The sequence below is a fragment of the Hylaeus anthracinus genome, unplaced genomic scaffold, assembly GCF_026225885.1.
Source record: "Hylaeus anthracinus isolate JK02 unplaced genomic scaffold, UHH_iyHylAnth1.0_haploid 4, whole genome shotgun sequence".
Lineage (NCBI taxonomy): Eukaryota > Metazoa > Arthropoda > Insecta > Hymenoptera > Colletidae > Hylaeus > Hylaeus anthracinus.
In genome coordinates this window covers 11190224-11208878 of record NW_026535289.1, presented here as the reverse complement: position 1 = coordinate 11208878, position 18655 = coordinate 11190224, and the positions used below count along the sequence as shown (strand labels likewise).

Below are 18655 nucleotides of genomic sequence, written 5' to 3'. Positions count from 1 at the left end.
AAATGAAATGTCATTTTTTAGTCTTGAAATAATTATTTGTTATAAATGACTCATTTTATATTTCCTTCTAACTCGACGTTGCAATGATTTGGCGATAAATTGGTTCAAAGACATGTGGTTCAATATTAATATCGGAATTGTAAATTACGACCATGCATTATTTCACTTATACTTAATAAAACGATCACTGTTCGCAGTTCCCATATGGTCGAGTATTCACGTAGGGGGCATGAAGCTCCGCGACATAAATCCCAGGATAGGCGAGCAGGACGACCCTGAAAAGTGGCACGAAATCACCGAGGCTGTGAAGAACAGGTTAGCGATCTCGTTTCTACCAGCAATGCGAAGAACAATTGTGCGTAAGATTCGTGGAAAGAAACGTTTCAATTTCATTCTACGCGTGCACGTTTCAGTGACCGGGAGCTCGACGAAAAGAAGGGACTGAATTGTTGGGGTCACGCTCTTTGTACGTCGGAAATCGTCGATGCCATTGTCAGGAATACTAAAGTCGTGCTTCCAGCGTCGACACACATACACGTAAGCGAGATCATGCCATCGAAAATTAAACGATTAAATTCTTAATAATTTTAGACGTTTACGTTTCTAACGAACGAGGGAAACGTATGTCTAACGTATTGTCTAACGTGCAACAGCGAAAAGTAACAGCTGATTGAGCAGATTAAGTAGACGGTACCACCTTCCCTGTGATCGCAGAGTTGCGCCCACGGGACGGACAAGGACGTGTACATGTCGGTGCCCTGCGTGATCGGCAGGGAGGGTGTGTACTGCACTGTTAGACAGAAGCTAACCGACCAGGAGAAGGCAGCCGTGCAGGCCTGCGCCGACAGTATTCGAGTCGTCCTGCGCGAGTGCGGCGTTCTGCAGGAGTCGAAAAACGAGCTCGAGGAGTGAAGAACGCGGCGAACGAGCGGCAACGTCGACGAGAACTGTACAGGGCGTCTCCGCTACCGGAAATTGCGGTCCCAGGACTGAGGATAGAGCGAGAGGAATCAGCGTTTTAGAAGGCGTCTTCATCAATAACGCCGGCGCACCTGGCGACCGGTTCTCTCTGTACGCGTATTTGATCGGCGTAATAAATGACAGTACCCCGGTATCGACTTCCTAGTAAACTATCGCGTTCCACGCGACTTGTCAATGACTGGTTGTCCGTCTCGTGTCGTATTATGCATGGTTCGTGGCGTGGATCCATAGATCTTCGACGTGTGCGATAACACGATGGGGAATCCATCGCGGGACGCCGCGCGAATGTTGTTCAAACACCGGCCACCGTAATTGGGATGTAATCGGCCGGTCGGATTACTTTATAAAGCCTGTTATTCGAGGAGGGTTTAGGTTTAGAAGATTTACGTAATTGCACGCCTCGCGATCAAATATGCCCGATAATAGCACGGTGTAGGGAGAAAGTTAATATGGAAGGTGACGTTAAATTGGTTGCAATTTGGTATATTCGTAGCTCGCCCGCTGCTGTAAGTAAGCGGTGGATCCTCGTGGAAAGAGCTGACCCTCGCGCGACTGGCAAAGCGGAAATTGAAGTTCGCGTACGCGATGGTGATGCCGCACCCCACCTGTGCGAATTCGACAGCTGCCCGTCGATTACTGTGCGTTCACCCACGCCTTCGAATACAAAGATGGTAGATTAGTTGAGCGTAGGTTCGAAGTTGGGCGATCGATTAATTTTTGTGATCTATTTAATCAACTAGCTTCGCTCACCATCTTGAGCTCGCCAAATTAAGTACAGACAGGTCTACTATTTTCTATTCTTCGATGTTGTGGGCATGAAAATATCGAACACTTATTTTCTATTTATTAGAAAAAGTTCAACTATTTAAAAATAAATCGCAGGAGGTTTATTTCGAAATTAGCCAAATTTTGTTTAGCATACATTGCTCGACTATATTCGCTCGCAAGTCCACGTTACCGTCGGTAGACAACTTCAAATTCAAACGCCGCTGTCAACGTTTGACTGTCGCTTTTGTCGATTGATCCGATGGAGGCCAAATTAGAAGAGTATCGCAAAAATCGTTAAATTTCCCGTTTCGATATTGGCTCATTCGAATCCTCGGGATGCACCACCTAGGTTTCGAAAGTAGGGTTCAGTGACGATGTCCGTGCCGAGGAAAAAGTTAGCCGACAATGCCGGGAACACCGCGGCGTTCTTGCTGACGAAACAGCCAGAAGATTTCTCTGACAGTCACCGCGTGAAAATCGTCATCGTCGGCAGCGGTTACACGGGCGTTGCTGTCGGGATCGCTATACTTTTCAAGGTTCGTACAACTATCTAATATTTTTGGTTCTAACCTCAACCTTCTTTAGGTACGAAGTCAACGTTGCTTACATACACGTGACTGTGACCACGTGATTGTGATCTAACTAGTCTAAATATTCAAGTGTGCATATCACGAGACCGCGAAGTTTCCATTTTTCTATATATAACGATTTTACAAAATTGTGTTGGGTTGAACTTTAGGGGACCATTAAAACAAAGCTGCTCCTTTCAACGAAAAACGAGCTATTTCATCCTGACGAATAGCGTTGCTTTGCTTCACATTTCAAGTCACACCTAGCTTACATTATTCCACTCATATGTGTCCTCTTAAGAGGAACGCGCGCCAGTGACACCGCTGCAGTACGTGATTCGCATTTGTCCCAGGGAATGATCACCGGCATACGAGGTCGCGTTAGAGAATCTCGAAGGATATCTTCGAGTCGTGCTCGACAAAGGGCGAGGAGTCCGAGGAATGGTGGTTGCGCGCGTGTGCGTTCGTGTACGTACGTTTACAGGGAACGGGGGCTGAATGTGGGCTCGTTAGTGTGCCCGGATCAAAAAGGCTATTATGCAAATGATCCACGAAAGACCAGAAGAGGGAATTCGGCTACGAGAAGAGGCAGAGATCGGAACGCGAAAGGGGAGGATGGGGAAAAAGGGGCAGCACGAGCGCAGTAGAAGAGGAACGTGCTTCCTCCCGCTCGTTATCGGATCGTAACGCGAGCATTTACACGCAGGACGCCCCCGCAAGATCGTCGTGGCGCTGATTTATGTTAGTCACCGAGGAGGAAAGCTGAAATCCATACCCGTCTACGAGGACACCTCGCCCTTATCGCGTTCGCTCATCCAAGAAGCTTGGTTTTTAATGTCTACGCTGGCGAGGAACCTTACTCTGGTACGGAAGTACCGACTGAATCAATTATAATCCGTTGGACGTAGCTGCAAATATGGAATTGCCAAGTAGAATTAAGTGCCAAGGTCGAAGCTTGTTATCCAAAGCTTTGATCTTGTCTGCTGGTCCTCGTCAGAAGAAGGCAATGTTACTCTTGCATCAAATGAAAGGGTAAATTTTTATCTGAAATTAAAAGAACACGCTGTAAAGGTTAGATATCACTTTATTCGTCAATCACACCGATAGCAAACAGGTTCGATATATCGAAGATTGCAGCTCTCAATCAAATTTAAAGCAAAGAAGCGCAAGCCACTGAGTGTGCAAGTTATTATCTTTCATCTTCGGATTGATGCTGAACACTCGCAAAACAACCAATCCTCCAAACTTTTTATCGTCAAGCCACGAACTGGTGATGAGTAAACTGTAACCCATTAGATTGTTCGAGCTCTCAATTTCCTGGATGCGTTCTTATCTCTCGAATCGCACTCAGCTGGAGATGACTAATGGTAGCGGTCCACGATTTTCATCTATTCGTTCGATAGCATGGCGGGGCTCCGCGAGGGTTTATTCTTGGACTACTTTTGTATCGAACATGTGTTCTCGATCTTCGCATTTGCCGATAACTTTCACATATATTTAAGTAAATAAATCGATAAACGAGGAGCACATTAATCACGCTATCAAACTATTGGGTCGATTCATAAATAACTTCCGCCGCGGGTAACAAATAATTATGCTTTCGGGGAACCCCTGCAGGTAGCCATTTTTAATTGGCCTGCTAGGAGGGAGCAAGTGATACTCAACGATCGCGAATATCGGATGTTCGTGCATTAAGAATAAAATATACGAGGCACTGTTTGGAAGAAAAGAGATACATACCTTCGTTTAAACTTCGTTTATGTAGAATTATCTATCCGTATATCTGTAGAATTATGAATCCACAGCCTAGTGGTTATGCGACTAATTATGATTTCTTACGTAACAATACGTTCGCAAATAAATTGTAATTAATAAACGGAATTTATTTATGAATCAATCCACTCGATGCGTAAATACAACAAGAAAACGTTTAAAAAAAAATACACATATCGAATTGAGTAACCTCCTCCTTTTCGAAATCGGTTAAAACTTGAATACGATAGCTTACGTGACTTCAATGCGTGTCAGTAACCTATCCCTCAGTTTCTCATTGTAGAAATTAATATTACTATATCGGTATACCAGTACCTCCACAACCCAAACGTCGAGCAATAAATTCTATTCTCATCTCCACGTCCACCTCCGCTACATTAATTTCTCCTAATGACAACCGAAGGTCTTTGTTAAAAAGTTCCTCCTCCCACAAATGGTCATTACGACTCGGTAACGTACTCGTCTCATTCCCCCTCGACAACGTTTGGTATTTTTCTCGTAACGAGAGCGAAGCAGCTGGTTAGGCGGCATGAATCACCTAATTCGAACCGATACAACGACCTGTAATTGTTTCGTGTGCGTCAGCGCGGGAGGAAACGAAACCCAAAGGAAAATGGGGTAAACTGTCGACGGAAGAGCGATAAAGAGAGGGAGGAGGGGGAGGGGTGATCGTTGCGCTCTGTACATTCCGGTAGGAGGTAATGAGCGTGGGCGACTAATTTCAGGTTTCGTTTTCCGTGGATCGTTGCAGGGGCACACAGCGAAGGCCGCGCATAGGCGGACGTGGGAGGGCGTATCGGACGGTTGTTACTCACCTCGTTGACCAACATTGTGCGAGGCCCCTAATAACTGTATACTATTACCTACTAACGTTACCGGCTGTCATCAGGGCGGTTAATGGTAGCTCGTGGAGACTAAAACGTTCCTGCGATGTTATTTAGCATTCGCCGCTCGCTAATCTTGTCCATTCCGGATCGTACAAACACATGGGACGTTACGGACAAAATTAGCGTAGTCCTCTATGAGGCGTGAGGAACAAAATGGTACAAGCTGTAACGAAATCACGAACGGATACTAAATGTGAAGTGTCAGGAGATGACGTGTGACGAAAAATGCATTTAATAATCAACCTCATTAGTGGTGATAGAAATGGTCCATTAACCTCCTGCAGTCCTACATCGAGGAAAGTTCGACGATATTGCACTAAAATCAGAAAATTTACTGAATTACCGTTAACCCATTCTCTGGCAACTACGAGGTGTCTCGTAGTTCAAATTGATTGCAATTACTCGAGGGATAAGTTTATAGGCTTTTGAGCCACGAATTATCGCGAAAGAAGATCGTGAAGATAATCTAGATCGCACATCTGTATTAAATATTGGAGCCCAAGGCGAAACTCTTTAAATTTACCTGACAGTGAATGGGTTAAGTACATTTCACACTCGATAAAAGTATATAGAAGGAACCATCTTCCTAAGGATTTCGCCACATTTCAATCTGAGAGGACTAGCGAACCTCTAAAGAATTTCTAGAGAATTGAAGTAGAAAGAAGTAAAGTGTTTAGATCACTCGAACGGTACGGAGTCAGAGGCCACTAAGCGGAGTCGTCGAACTCATTAGGGTAACCTATTTAAAATGGCCGAGTCCGGCGGCGCCAATAAACGGCGGAGAAGATGAGCCGACCGCAACGGCCGGGGAACGAAGGAGACAGCCGAGAAAGGACAAGGAAAAGGAGGTGAGAAAGAAAAAGAAGGCGAGGTAGCGAACCGTGCGGTTGCTCTCCTCGTCCCGGGTTGGCAGATCGCATCAACGAGATGATCGCGAGGTACCAGCGTTCCGGTACCATCTCCACGACTTACTGTCCACCTTGCGGACCTACTACGCCCAAGTTCCTCGGTAGTACTTGCATAAGACGTTCATCTTCTTCTTGTTCTCGTCGTTCCTCGACCCGTTGTAACATGTCATGTCCGTCCGGCCGCATTAAATCGTACAAACCATCTCGCGGGTCGCCGTTGACGACGAAGAGTCCTTCGTCCTCCGCTTCCTGCTCCGAATCTCGTTTAAACTATTCGATCTGTTTTCATACGTATCCACGTTTCCAGAAGGATTTCCTTACAGCATTCACTCTGGAGTTCTAGCTTTCTGTGTCTATAGATAAAATAATCAGAGCATATTTCGCAGTAATCCTCTATCATCCTGTGTGACTCTCAAGTTACGCTAATTGCATGCTTCGAATTGGTTTGATTCCATTATTTATCTGATTTCCAAGGAAAAATTACACCAATTCATACCACAGTATCGTTGCTTACGAATGGCTCCACATCGTTTCCTGCAAACCAGATCTTCTGGAAACCTCGACGAATTGAATTTTAGTGCCTCGTTGCAATATCCAGCTCGATAAAATTATAAAGATAAAATGGGAATTGCAACTTCCCCAAGTATTGGTACTTATGCGTACGTTATTAAGCTACTGGATATTATTAAATTATTCCAAGAATATAAATGAAGCTACTTGCACTCGGTGTACTCATAATTTCGCGACGAGAATATTGAATAAATTAAGTGGCGGTCGAAATGGTAATCCGAGGGAGGTTACACGGATGCAAGACTAATTATCGCATCGAATACTCGGAACGGTCGGTATTATTATGGCTGCTGATTGCTAATTGAGAATGCGCTGGCTCGATCGCTGGTCACTCGACCACCATAATTATCTTCGTAGTTAGAGAAGCGATATAAATTTTTTTATCGCGAGTAATTAGATGCGGAAAGGCATCGGATCGTATTGGCCTCACCGAGTCAAAACACAGGGAAACGATAAAAATTTTATCGCTCGCTTCGAGGACTACGTAACGACGAAAGTAATTAGACGGGATTGAGCGCTCTGTATTTATCCGATCTAAACAGTTATGCCTTCGAATAGGGCCTTGAATGTTTAACGAGTTCAGCAGGCTTTTTGCTTCGAATTTAGTTCGCTCTGACAACGGAATAAGTCACGAATCATACAGTGACAAATTCAGCCCACCTGGCGATTCGAACGCGTGGTACCAATACTCTGGTAATTCCAATGCATGGCAACAGAGTTTCTTAGGGCTCTCGATCTAGAATTTTCGCAGAACTCCGACACTCGAGTCACCACCCAAGACCCACAGTTCTAGTATTTCCGATTACCCTCAGCATCTTCTGCATGGCTACTTTGTTTCCAAATTGTTCTCACATGGTACATAATAAATCCTTAATCAAAATAGTTGAACATCTTGATACGGACTCTTGAGAATACCTCAGGAAGCATTCCTAGAATAATATCTACTAGGTTCGGGTGTTTAGAAGCTAGAAGGAACAACATATCGTAAGAATAACGAAAGGCGGGATCGAGTGTCGACACCTTCGTTGTCCTTTGATCACCCGCGGTTCTACGAGGTGGAAAGGAAGGTTAGCCAAGAGTGAAACTGGGTAACTAGAACCGCATGAGAGGCCGAGAGATGCGCCAAACGAAAGCAGTTCGGTTCTCGGCCCGATCGAATGCAAACCGAGGTCGTTGCGTAACGACGACACGGTTCGGTGTCTTCCAAACCTGCGGGGCTGTTGAAAATTCCGCGCCCGTCGCTGTTCCCTCTCGTCGTCGTCTCCGGTCACGGGTCATTAAAAATCTCGTTACAAAGTGTACACAGGGAGACTCGCGTGTTAATTATCGCTCAATATCGTCGCGGGATACGTGTTCGGTTATTGCGAGGGACAGCAGAAAGAAAGAACCGATGGGCTCGCGAGGAAACTTCATCAGCTGGGGATATTATGTATGCCACGGAAGTCATGCTTGATGAAGTATGGTGATTAAGCGGTGTACAATAACAGATTGGAAGCACGAGGGCGTAACGTAATATATTAAGAAGCCGTTTCTGTTGGTAGCCGCTGGTTCGTCTTAACGTGTGAAGGTACCATCTGTCAGAGAAAAATGTGTCCATCTGCTTCGCGTGAAAGCGATAGGAGCGCGCACCGCGGAGCCGTTTACCAAGAAAATCTGCTCGCCCCACGTGGCCACGCGGGAACGATACCCTGTTATTTCTTCACGGGACGAATTGGACCGTGATTAAGAAAAATGGTCGAGCGAGAGCCGACCGGAGGGGGTTCCACGTCGGTGTTGCTGGAAGGAAAAGATTCCGCTCGAAATTACGGATTTTGTGGGACGGAATGGGGAACGTTAATTAGACACGTGAGAAAGGAAACGAGTTGTTTAGGAAAGAAGGATGGATCACGGGCGGATTGCGACAGGCTTAGATAGGAATTTATGGAAGCGTAGATTGGAGAGTGCGGGTGAATTTATTCGTTTTTAAACGATGCTGGAATTCAAATTCTGTCGTGATGGATACTTCTGCTTTTCTGAATATCGATCCTCGTTGATTCTTATTAGTAGACTGCGGATGTTTACGCATTTATGGCAAAAGAAAGTGCGAGGAAATGTATGGAAATTTGTACAAATGCAATAATATATCAAATATCAATAATTATACCATTTTGAAGGTAACAGATACTTTCATATGATTTTCAATTTATTTTCTGATTCTGTGAATTCGAATAAATATCCGCAGTCTGCTTATTTGAATGTCTGCGTATGAATTTGGATAGAGGAAACTTGATTTAGGATACGTTTTTATATAAATATCTGCAATGTATTAAAAACAATACAAAAATGAATTTTACTGTGTAATATAATCTTTATGTAAAGAAACTAGGTAACCCAGATCTGACCCAGTACAAGCGGTTTCCAAACTCAAATTCCTGTCTCGTAATCACCGTTAAATGTACAGGCAAATTACCATTCCTCGGAAAAATTCCAATTTTTTTTCATAACCACGAGGGCTCCGATGGATCGACACCGACAAAGTGGGTCTTCCCCGGGAAGGGCAACTCCCTCCGTCTCTCTCTCTCTCCCTCTTGAACAGAAACGATCATATCCTAACGATCCCTCGCATTAAGGGATCGCTCGAATGGCGCGATCGATCGCGCGCGCGTAGTCTTAATGCGATTCCTGGGGGTCTTGATTGCGTAACGATTCCCAGTGCGTAATAACTCCGGCCGCAGGGTAGCGACCGGTTCCCGTTAATTACTCTTTATAATCTCCCTTTCTGTTGTTCGTGCTGGTTATGCGCAGCGGCTCGCCTCCGAGCTGGTGTTCATAGATCTAAACGAGGACTTAGCCAAGGCAGAAGCGGAAGACATCAGCCACGGGGCGGTGTTTCTCGGCAATCCGAAGATCACCGGTACAAAGGGTAATAAATTTCTCCTATTTGCTTTTCACTGTACGATCCACTTTGGTATCGAGCATCGGAAACGTGACTTCGCTTGTTCATTGTTGTTGTATTAGATTATTCCCAAGCCAGAGACGCGACGGTATGCGTGATCACGGTAGGCGACAGGTCGACCAACAGCCAGGACGACGGCGCTCTGCTCGAGCGAAATTTGGACATCCTGAAGGACGTCATACCGAACGTCTGCAAGTACGCGCCCAACAGCGTGCTCCTGATCGTGACGACGCCAGGTATTTCTTGCACTCGACAGCCCGCATTAGTACAGGCGTTCAAGTAACGCCGAGACGTAACCTTTCAGTGGACATACTGTCGTATGCAGCCATGAAGCTCTCAGGTTTCCCGCCGCAGCGCGTGATAGGATTGGGCACATTTTTGGACAGCTGTAGGCTTCAGCACTTCATCGCGCAGAAGCTCGGAATTTCGTCCAGCGCCGTGCAAGCCTCCGTGATCTGCGAAAATGGGCCCACGTCCGGTAACGAGCTTCCAATAATATCTCGTCGCAAACTGAATTCTTTGAATGTCTGTTGAGCCTCGATTTATCGCGCACAGTGCCCATTTGGTCCGCCGTGACGGTGATGGGGATCAAACTTAAAGACATCAACAGGGACATCGGGACGAAATCGGACCCGGAATCTTGGGGAGATCTGCACAGAAAAGTCATCGACTGCGACAGCGATCTTATCGAGAGGAAGGGATACCGCTGTTGGGGCATAGGCATCTGCGCGGCAGAGGTTGTGGACGCGATCGTGCGGAACACGTGTATTTGCATCACTGTGTCGGCTTATCTGAAGGTGACGGCTCGGAACAGTTCGATCTTCATTTAGTATCGCTAATTATTTGACGATTCGCGATACAGAGATAAGGCCTGATATCACGAGTACTCGTGGCTCTCTCGATGCTGAATCTCGTCGATTAATGTTGGCCGAATGATACAGAAATAATGGAGAATTAATAGAGAATCGATAGAGACGTTGATTAGAATATTCTAAGTATTAAAAACTGGGAGCTAAAATATAAATGTTGATCATCTAGAACAATACTTGGAAACACATGTCATCACTGACGAAGTCACATCAGACACAAAGAGACACAATCGCTATATTAACCCATCAACCCACTTTTCATTTTCTTCTCAAGACGGTTTTGGAAAGTATACCCTCGAACGCGCACCCTATTATTAGCACTATGAAATAAGTAGCCGCGACCAGTCCTCAAATATCAAACGGGTTATAGGGAGCCTCATCGCCATGTGCGACGGGAACCGCTTGGAAACCTATAGGGGGAAAAAAACGTCGAATGTCTCGGCGCCTAAGGCAGGGTCTGCTAGCTAGACCTGGCGACCAGTCAGCTATTTAGCGAGTCTAGGACGCAAGGCGCTCCTTTTTTCCTTTCTTTTCCTATCTCTCTCCCATCTTCTTATCCTTTACACGCTGTACCACCATCGCCTGTGTCAACTTGTAACTCGAAAGCGGTCGCCTTCCGGACTCGTGTTTACTAATAGTTGTTTGTATACTCGCGAGGGAACACTGTGGATCGTCGGACCGTTGTTTTTAAATTGGCACGACCTTTCTGGACAACCCAATACATAAAATCCGCAGTCTAGTCATATCCAATAAGAAATTTTTAATAATTGATCAAAAATACCAAGCACTTTATTCACAGTACAATTTTGATGTATTAACCCATTTCCTGCTGAATGTTTAATACGCGCTATTTCTCAGTTAATTTGCTCGTACAACAAAAAGATCCGAAAAACTATACAAAATTCAAGGAACATATCCAATGTTGAAATCTCTAGTTAGTCTAATTACCTCGATAATATCAGATATCCTAGTTAAGAATGGGGACAATAAAAGGGAAATGGGTTAACAGCAAACGAAACAAGAACGCCAGCATTTCTTTTGTACTCGGACGTTGAACGTTTTCCAGGGCTGTCGACACGGTCTGGAGAAGGACGTGTACATGTCCCTGCCCTGCATAGTCGGCAGAAACGGTATACAGTCGTTCCTGCGTCATCCGTACACGCCCGAGGAGCAAGAACTCACGGAAACATCCTGCCGCACGATCTACGAGACCCAGAGGTCTATCGTTAACGCCCTCCAATGACGCGGAATGGCCGCGGAAAACGCGCCGGCCGATTCACGTAGGGCTGTATATTATCGAAGAAACTCGCGATTATAAATGCTACGCTGCGAAACAGCGCGATCTCGATCGTGTTTCATCATGTGAAAGCCGCGGCAGGAAGAAGCACGCCGGGTCGCCGCACGCAAATAAAAGTGACTCGTGGATGATATCGCGAATCGTTTTATGTGCTTGTTTGCATCAGTTAAGGGACTTCACGGAAACCCCTCGTTGGATGGCGTTTCCGTGTCAGAGAGGACGGTCGCTGCTGTGCGGTGGTCAATTTTAACGATCTAGGTGGACAAAAATGCGATGGGGACGTTTCTCGGAGAGATGAAAATCCGTTTGGAGTTTAAAATGGAGACTAGAGGTCCAAGTCATATATTTCTTGAAAAATTTCAGTTCAAAATAATGCGGTGTGAAATAACTGGTATACTCATTTTTTTTTTTTTTTTTTTAATTTTGACTTGGACCACTTTCATAATTATGAGCTCGTTTAACTTCTGGATGTGCTACTGAGGATGTGTTAGAATTCGCGTTTCCAGCGGATACCTATCGGTTGGTTCAGGACTGCTGAACGCGATTAAGAGGCATGCGCGTTTGTTTTACAAATCGATTTCTTTTTGCCGAGCGACCGAACGAATAGGGGAGCGCTATAAATCGCGCGAGCGGGCGCCACTTGGACGATTTCGGCCAATTTGCTGAGATTAATGCAGACCAGCCGTAATTAATTGGCCGATGTACGAAGTGGTTAACCGTGCCGCCGAAGGCGATCTGAATGATGAAACGATTGCTATTATAAACATAAAGAAAGCCAGTTTCGAGGCCGCGACGGTCAACGATACGGCAATTTGTTATTGAAATTTCGCGCCCACCGATACCGCCTTTTCGTCTCTGTCAGCCGCGACATTAATTAAGACGCGTGCCAACGCTTTCAACGCTACTGCCAAAGGTTCTGCTCCCTGCAACCAGCCATCTTCGAGGAGGTCTTATTTTTGCAGTAGATTGCTTCGAATGAGAGCGTATTACTAACGTGTTCATTAATCTCAACTAGCATAGGATAAACGTTCTGCACTGGCCTTCTGCAAGCACTTGGAGGTTGTTCCTTGGTAACAGGAGAGACGAACTCCAGTTCTTCATCCTAATCTTGTGCTTTGTAAGAATGATTCAATATTCAGGTTTTTCTAACCAATGAAACTATAAACAATAACGACATGTTATCTAATAGTACCTAAAGTAGTACAGCTGATTTTACTTCTTGGTATCTTACAATCCCTACATTCTAGACGCTCGTTCGTCTATTATTCATTTAAAAATAAACGAAAATCATCGCCACTGCGCCAACTAGCGCCAGCTCGTACGTATCGATGCAAATCCAACTGAAATCTACTTCAGTCCTCCTCCCCGTGTTTACAGCCTTACACTCCGCTCCGCAGGAAGCGGTAACGAGTCGAAGACGTCCCGTGTCCGTGTAAGCAGAGGAAGAAATTTATTCAAGCAATGACGAACGAACCCTCGTTTTTGCGGATACACGGGGCAGGAAATAATCGACGGTGATTCATTACGACAATTACGGAGTCAAAATATCATCGAGCGAACGGTGCCGAAACCTCGTCGAAAGAATGCGCGAAAGAGAGAGAGGCAAGTGGCAAGCCGGTACCTGCTGCTTTTAATGGCTCCTCTGCCTCGTCCCTCTTTTTCTCATTCCCGATTCGTATTCGAAACGGCCAGGACCGTAACAGGAGGGTTCCTATGTACGAAGCGCGTTGTCGTCGGGGCGACCCACTCGGCGAATTCTTCGTCGTGCTTGCGACAGGAGCACGACGACGCGTCGGTGATTCATTATCCATGCTAACGAATGTGCGTTACGAGAAAGAATGAAAGAGAAGTAGAGAGGGAGGGGAGAGAGAGAGAGAGAGAGAGAGAGAGAGAGAGAGAGAGAGAGAGAGATGCAACGAGAAGGGTTTCCTGCGGCTGGAAGCCACACCAATAACGACGGGGAGCATGACAACGTCTTCATCTCCGAGGCACCGGCTTTCGAGGTGAAGCCATTTTTCTGTATTATCTCGATGACGCGTCCCGAGTACATAATTTATACCGCGCCGCGCGATTATGGATCTAATGACATAATTCCGCCCCGTCGGCATTCAGCTCGACATAAAGCGTCGGACGCATTTGACTTTCAAAAATCCACCCGAAATTAAATCGTCTCGCTCGGACGTCCTCCTCGTGTCTCGATATTTCCTTTTCTTTAGAACAATGGAATAGTGTTTACATTCCGAAAGAAAAACATGAGTTGGAAGATCTATAATGTTCCTAGTATAACATTGGTGAAACCGCGAGTACTTGTGAACTTATTTCTGAACAACCAAGTACTTCGTACAGTCATTAATAAACGTTAATAAATGTGGAACTGAAAACCTGCAATTTTTAGATTGTAAGAAGCTATCGTCAAGCTTTTGCTTCCAGAAAGAATTAAAGTATTAATTGTAGAGTACCAAACGCCAATTCAGCGCTTTGGTGACTTCGATGCGTGGTAGCAGCGCTCTGGAGATTTCAATGCATGGTAGCAGCGCTCTGGATATTTCAACGCATGCTCTAACAGCGCTCTGGAGATTTCAACGCGTGCTAGCAGCGCGCTGGAAATTTCAATGCGTGCTAGTAGTGCTCTGGAGATTTCAATGCGTGGTAGAAGCGCTCTGGAGATTTCAATGCATGGTAGCAGCGTTCTGGTGATTTCAATTCGCGCTAACACCCCAGGTGACATCGATCATCCACTTGATCAGTCCATAACTTCTTTCAATTTAGTTTCCCACTATATCTTCGCATGGCAGAGTCTTCGTCCCAGCGACACATAATTTTTCTGTATTATCTCGAAGACGTATCCTAAGCACTAATTTATTTCTTGCTACGCGATTATGGATTTAACGGCATAATTTCGCCGCGTCGACGTTCAGCTCGGCATAAAGCATCCCTTCGCATTTGACTTTTAAAACGCATCCGAAATTAAATCGTCACTCGGCTGTCCTCTTCATCTTCTTCCTTTCGTCGGAGCTCGGCTTACTGCTTCATTTAACAATTTTTTGTTTGTTCAACGACTTCGCTCACGACATTTAAAGACAAAAATAGGATATGAGTATAAATTCGTTATCATTTGAATCTATGTAATAACCCTGGAGAGTCGAGTTACCAATAAATTTGAGTATTCGTTACTTACATTTTATTAATTCATGAAAGTACAAATGATCGAGAATAGAAACTCAAATAAATTCTAATAGAAATTGGACAAAGGTATCATAAATAAAAACACTTTTTGACCATCGGTCATATGCTGACGTTGTTCTAACTCCAGTATCATAATCTGTTCTCTCCGAATAAATGAAAGCTTGCCGATACGATCCACGAAATAACACGCAAGAAAAGTTTACAATCCGAGAGAAAAATCGAATCTGAGAGCATTCCGAGGGCATCGTTCACCTGTAGGACACCGCGGTAGGTAAGACTAATTGTCAGACTTTTTATTCTGTCTCGACGTAATGCCTGGCCGGTTCGAGGAGCCTCGATCCTTCGCGATGTGCCCTGAGAAAAAGGTACGCGTGCAGGAGTAAAAAAGAGACGGGGCCGAAAGGTGGACAGAGCCGATGGAACAGTCCACGGTGCAATATCCGATGCGTCGGAATCATTTATGCAACAACCGCGACACGGTTGTATCCGAGATCCTAAACCACTCGAACGTCGTCGTAAAGTCGCAGCGGCACGACAGGACGAGTAGGCTCCTGATTGAGTTACGATTTAATTAGTCCGGCGCGGCCAATCAGTAATTAAGATATCCGCTAATCAACGCACCCCACCTTCGATCCCTTCTCTCTCCAGCGTGCATTAGCGGACAACTTCTGCCCTCCTTCCGCCGCGATTCCGTCTCGACTCTTCTCTTTTCCTCCGCCAGTTTCCACCTTATCCTTCCTGGTTCTCGTTCCAAAGGCGCACCCGTGAATCAATCGACCGCGATTGGCTGCTCAGTTCGGCAGCCAGGAGGATTCTACGCGCGTGATTAATCCCCCAAAAACAACGACTGGCCCCCGAGGGACCAGCAAAAAGTAGATAGAAGGAAAAATAAGAAGAGGCTCCTCGTTATGCATACTAGGCCCCGACTCGATTCGGTCGGTGCTCACTGCTTCGGGGTTTTGGATGTTTAAAGGACCAATCTTTGGGGGCTCTTCGAGGTAACTGGGATTTCTTCGTTTTAAACAAACCAATTTTTGTGGAGGTATCTTAATAGAATTACTGGCATTCTCGTATGAAATTCCTGCATTAAACGCTTTAACATTGAAATATTAAACTCGAATCCACCTTTTAGCCACCATTTAAACAGGGAAGTCATAAAATAATAAATTCCAGATCACTGCTATATTTAAGATGATATAAAATAGCCCCATCCTGAAACAATGACGATCAAATCAAGCAGACCTACCAGAAGGTAAATTGGTCGGAAGGCTACTTAAATTAATCGCGCAGGAAGTCGTTCGTATATCTTTATCAAGGCCTTTTTTATTAGCCGTCTGCGTAAGTAGTCACGAAGTCGTAGGCTGCATAATCAGCGTCGAAAACCGGCAACAGACAATGAATATTACAACCAATCAGATAGGACGCATCGGAAGAACAGTGGACCGTACAAGTGGAGGGTTAACGATCCGAGATAGCTCCGCTCCGAAATAGATGTCACCTTAAATGAAGTAGGACGCGTCCAAGCAAGCCCCAGGTAGAAATCACGGTGAGATTAATCACCTGTTCGGGTTCTTGCTATAAGTCTCGGTGCACTTGTTGCCTCATTAAATCAAATATATGGTACCGGGTCGCGCAGAACGCGAGTCGTAATTCATAATAACTGCGACCGTTACGTATCGTGCGCGGACCGCGCGACAAATATTTTAACCAGACCTTTAATATCGCCTGTTGTATCTTCGTAAAGAGCGCTCGGACATACGCGTTTACTCGATAGGGGTGTCCTCAATTAGGTTAGTCGAATCCCCCCTTCCCATCATCAGCCTAAGCAGACACGTTCGATCAGAGTTCGATGCGCATTTCAAAATTGGTTCTACTCTGAGGAATCAAAACAATTGGACGTTTTTAAAATAAATTCTGGTACGCCTTAAGATGTCTAGAATTGGTACATATATGATGTAAAAAATGTAGAAAAGTATTGCAAGAATGACATAATAAGACAAATTACTCTTGAAAACATAGAAGCTTCATAAACTTATATGTATAACACTTCGCGGAAAAAAATCTTCATAACCGCGCCATCTTTCGTACGCGGGAGGAACCATTTACTAAAACCGACCTTCAGGAACTGCTTTTCGATCTCGAACCTGTGCTTCGCTCTTTCACCAGCGATGACGCCTACAACTTCATCGAAGAAAGTCGGTCGAGTCGACAAGGAGAAAATAGACAATAATTTTAGAAATTCTAAAATATTTTGAGATACAGTCTATTTATTGTTCTGAATATCCTATAAGATAAAGACGCGAAGGCATCACTCGACTGTATAATAAGAATTCAAAATATTGCCCCTTGCTTGTATCTATTTATCTATGCATAGATACGTATCAATCATAAGATTTCAGTAAATAGTCCTCAGCAGTTTCTACCCTCTTCGATCTAGCCAGTCGCTAGTACAAGCTATCAAATAATAGTCCGGCGGAGGGTTAACAAAGACGAAGTCGGTCATCGACTCTGCGTCCACAACGATAGTTTTATCTGCGCGACGTTATAGCGAGCGCAGTTTTACAAGCGTTGACACGGCTACGAATTCGGACAGCGGACGCATTCCCCGTCCGCGAGATTAAACGTCGTATCGGCCGAACGCGTGAGATAGCGTTGATTGTAATTAATAGCCGGCCATTGCGTTAGCCCCGCAGCCGGTTAATTGTCGAGGGAAGATTAATGGCGCGAAATCACGCCAATACTGGCCCGATTGTCCGAAAGCGATTCCTGTCTCGATTCGTGCATTCGTGTTTCTTTCGAGCCGGACGACGAAACTCGTTTCTCGTTACACTTGTTCGCACGATAAAACCGAAACGTGCTCGCGCACCGCCGCGCCGAGGGGTGCGGAAAATTATTCCCAACTGGTTCGCGGGGCATAATTTTTAATCCCGGGCCCGGTGCTACTCTATCGCAAATTAATTAAGATTTATTAGAAGCGACCACGTATCGTATCGAATCGTTAAATAGTTCACACCTGCCGTCTCTAATGCGCCGACTGCGACGAATGATCGCGGCGGTTTAACGGTTGAATTTGTTACGAACGATTGTCCTTAATTTTTCGACGATTACGGAATTTTAACTTCTGCCTCGAGAAGGTGGAATAAAGAGAGAGTTTCAGTGCTTCGTTTAGATGGTAAAAATTGCGTACGCTGGTTACTGTTATTTCGCAGATTACCAATCACGCGATGGCGAGGGTTAATAAAGAGGGATCGCCTCGACCGGCTTCTGCGATTGCATATTTCCCTTGGTATTTAAAAAAGTGCGGTCTAATCGAATTCCTATAGATAGACGTTCCTGGAGGTAATTACATCGCCGATGGTTCAACATATGCTGGGGTGTTTAAGGACCTTCCTTCGAGGAGTCTAATTGTAAGTTTGCGTAAATAACAGAATACAGTCGACAGGTGATCCACTCGAACCTGGTCAACCTTGACTAGTCCTCGTCACTTGCGTATAACATTTTACGAGATAATATTTAATTATATATGGAATTTAGAATACTTTTTAAGGGTGTCTCCTACTCTACAACATCAAGCAATAATTTACTTCGTTCATTCTGTCTTTTCCAATATCATTGACAACATCTTTCTCAAACTCTGGACACGTACTAAACAATTCTAATCGAACAATTTAAAAACACCGTTAACACTAAAAGCTTTACGAAAAATTTCAAATAAGAGAACATATTTTGTACCTTCCTTGACACCCAGATAGAAAGACCCTTATAATCGACCCTTCGTTTCTACTCCTCAATTATCACGGTCAATTTTCCCCTAACTCAACGCAGAACAATGTTTACAACCTGCGTGAACGTTGGTGAAATCTGTGTCTCGCAGTCGAAGGTCGACGCAGCGAAAATAATAAGGGTAGGGGT

The 18655-nt window shown here is 44.9% G+C and overlaps 2 protein-coding genes across 2 annotated transcripts in view; both read left to right on the top strand.

Moving 5' to 3' along the window:
* LOC128894980 (L-lactate dehydrogenase-like) overlaps positions 1 to 1190 on the top strand; it is a 206235-nt gene extending 205045 nt beyond the window's left edge. Inside the window, exons 8-10 of the mRNA XM_054157135.1 lie at positions 198 to 315; positions 414 to 537; positions 715 to 1190. Coding sequence (XP_054013110.1) covers positions 198 to 315; positions 414 to 537; positions 715 to 912 — 440 coding nt within the window. The 3' untranslated portion in view covers positions 913 to 1190. The remainder of the gene's footprint in view (positions 1 to 197; positions 316 to 413; positions 538 to 714) is intronic.
* Positions 1191 to 2123: 933 nt separating this feature from the next.
* Positions 2124 to 11503, top strand: LOC128894500 (L-lactate dehydrogenase A-like 6A). The gene is made up of 6 exons (XM_054156258.1): positions 2124 to 2285; positions 9241 to 9358; positions 9454 to 9627; positions 9696 to 9869; positions 9947 to 10188; positions 11327 to 11503. The coding sequence occupies exons 1-6, from the start codon at positions 2124 to 2126 to the stop codon at positions 11501 to 11503; spliced, it is 1047 nt and encodes a 348-aa protein (XP_054012233.1).
* The last annotated feature ends 7152 nt before the right edge of the window (positions 11504 to 18655 follow it).

Bases quoted from the DNA above. Each gene is read 5' to 3' on its own strand.
- LOC128894500 (XM_054156258.1), top strand. From the start codon at position 2,124: ATGTCCGTGCCGAGGAAAAAGTTAGCCGACAATGCCGGGAACACCGCG. The intron at 9,628-9,695 runs GTATTTCTTGCA...GTAACCTTTCAG, and splicing joins CCTGATCGTGACGACGCCAG to TGGACATACTGTCGTATGCA. The intron at 9,870-9,946 runs GTAACGAGCTTC...TATCGCGCACAG, and splicing joins CGAAAATGGGCCCACGTCCG to TGCCCATTTGGTCCGCCGTG.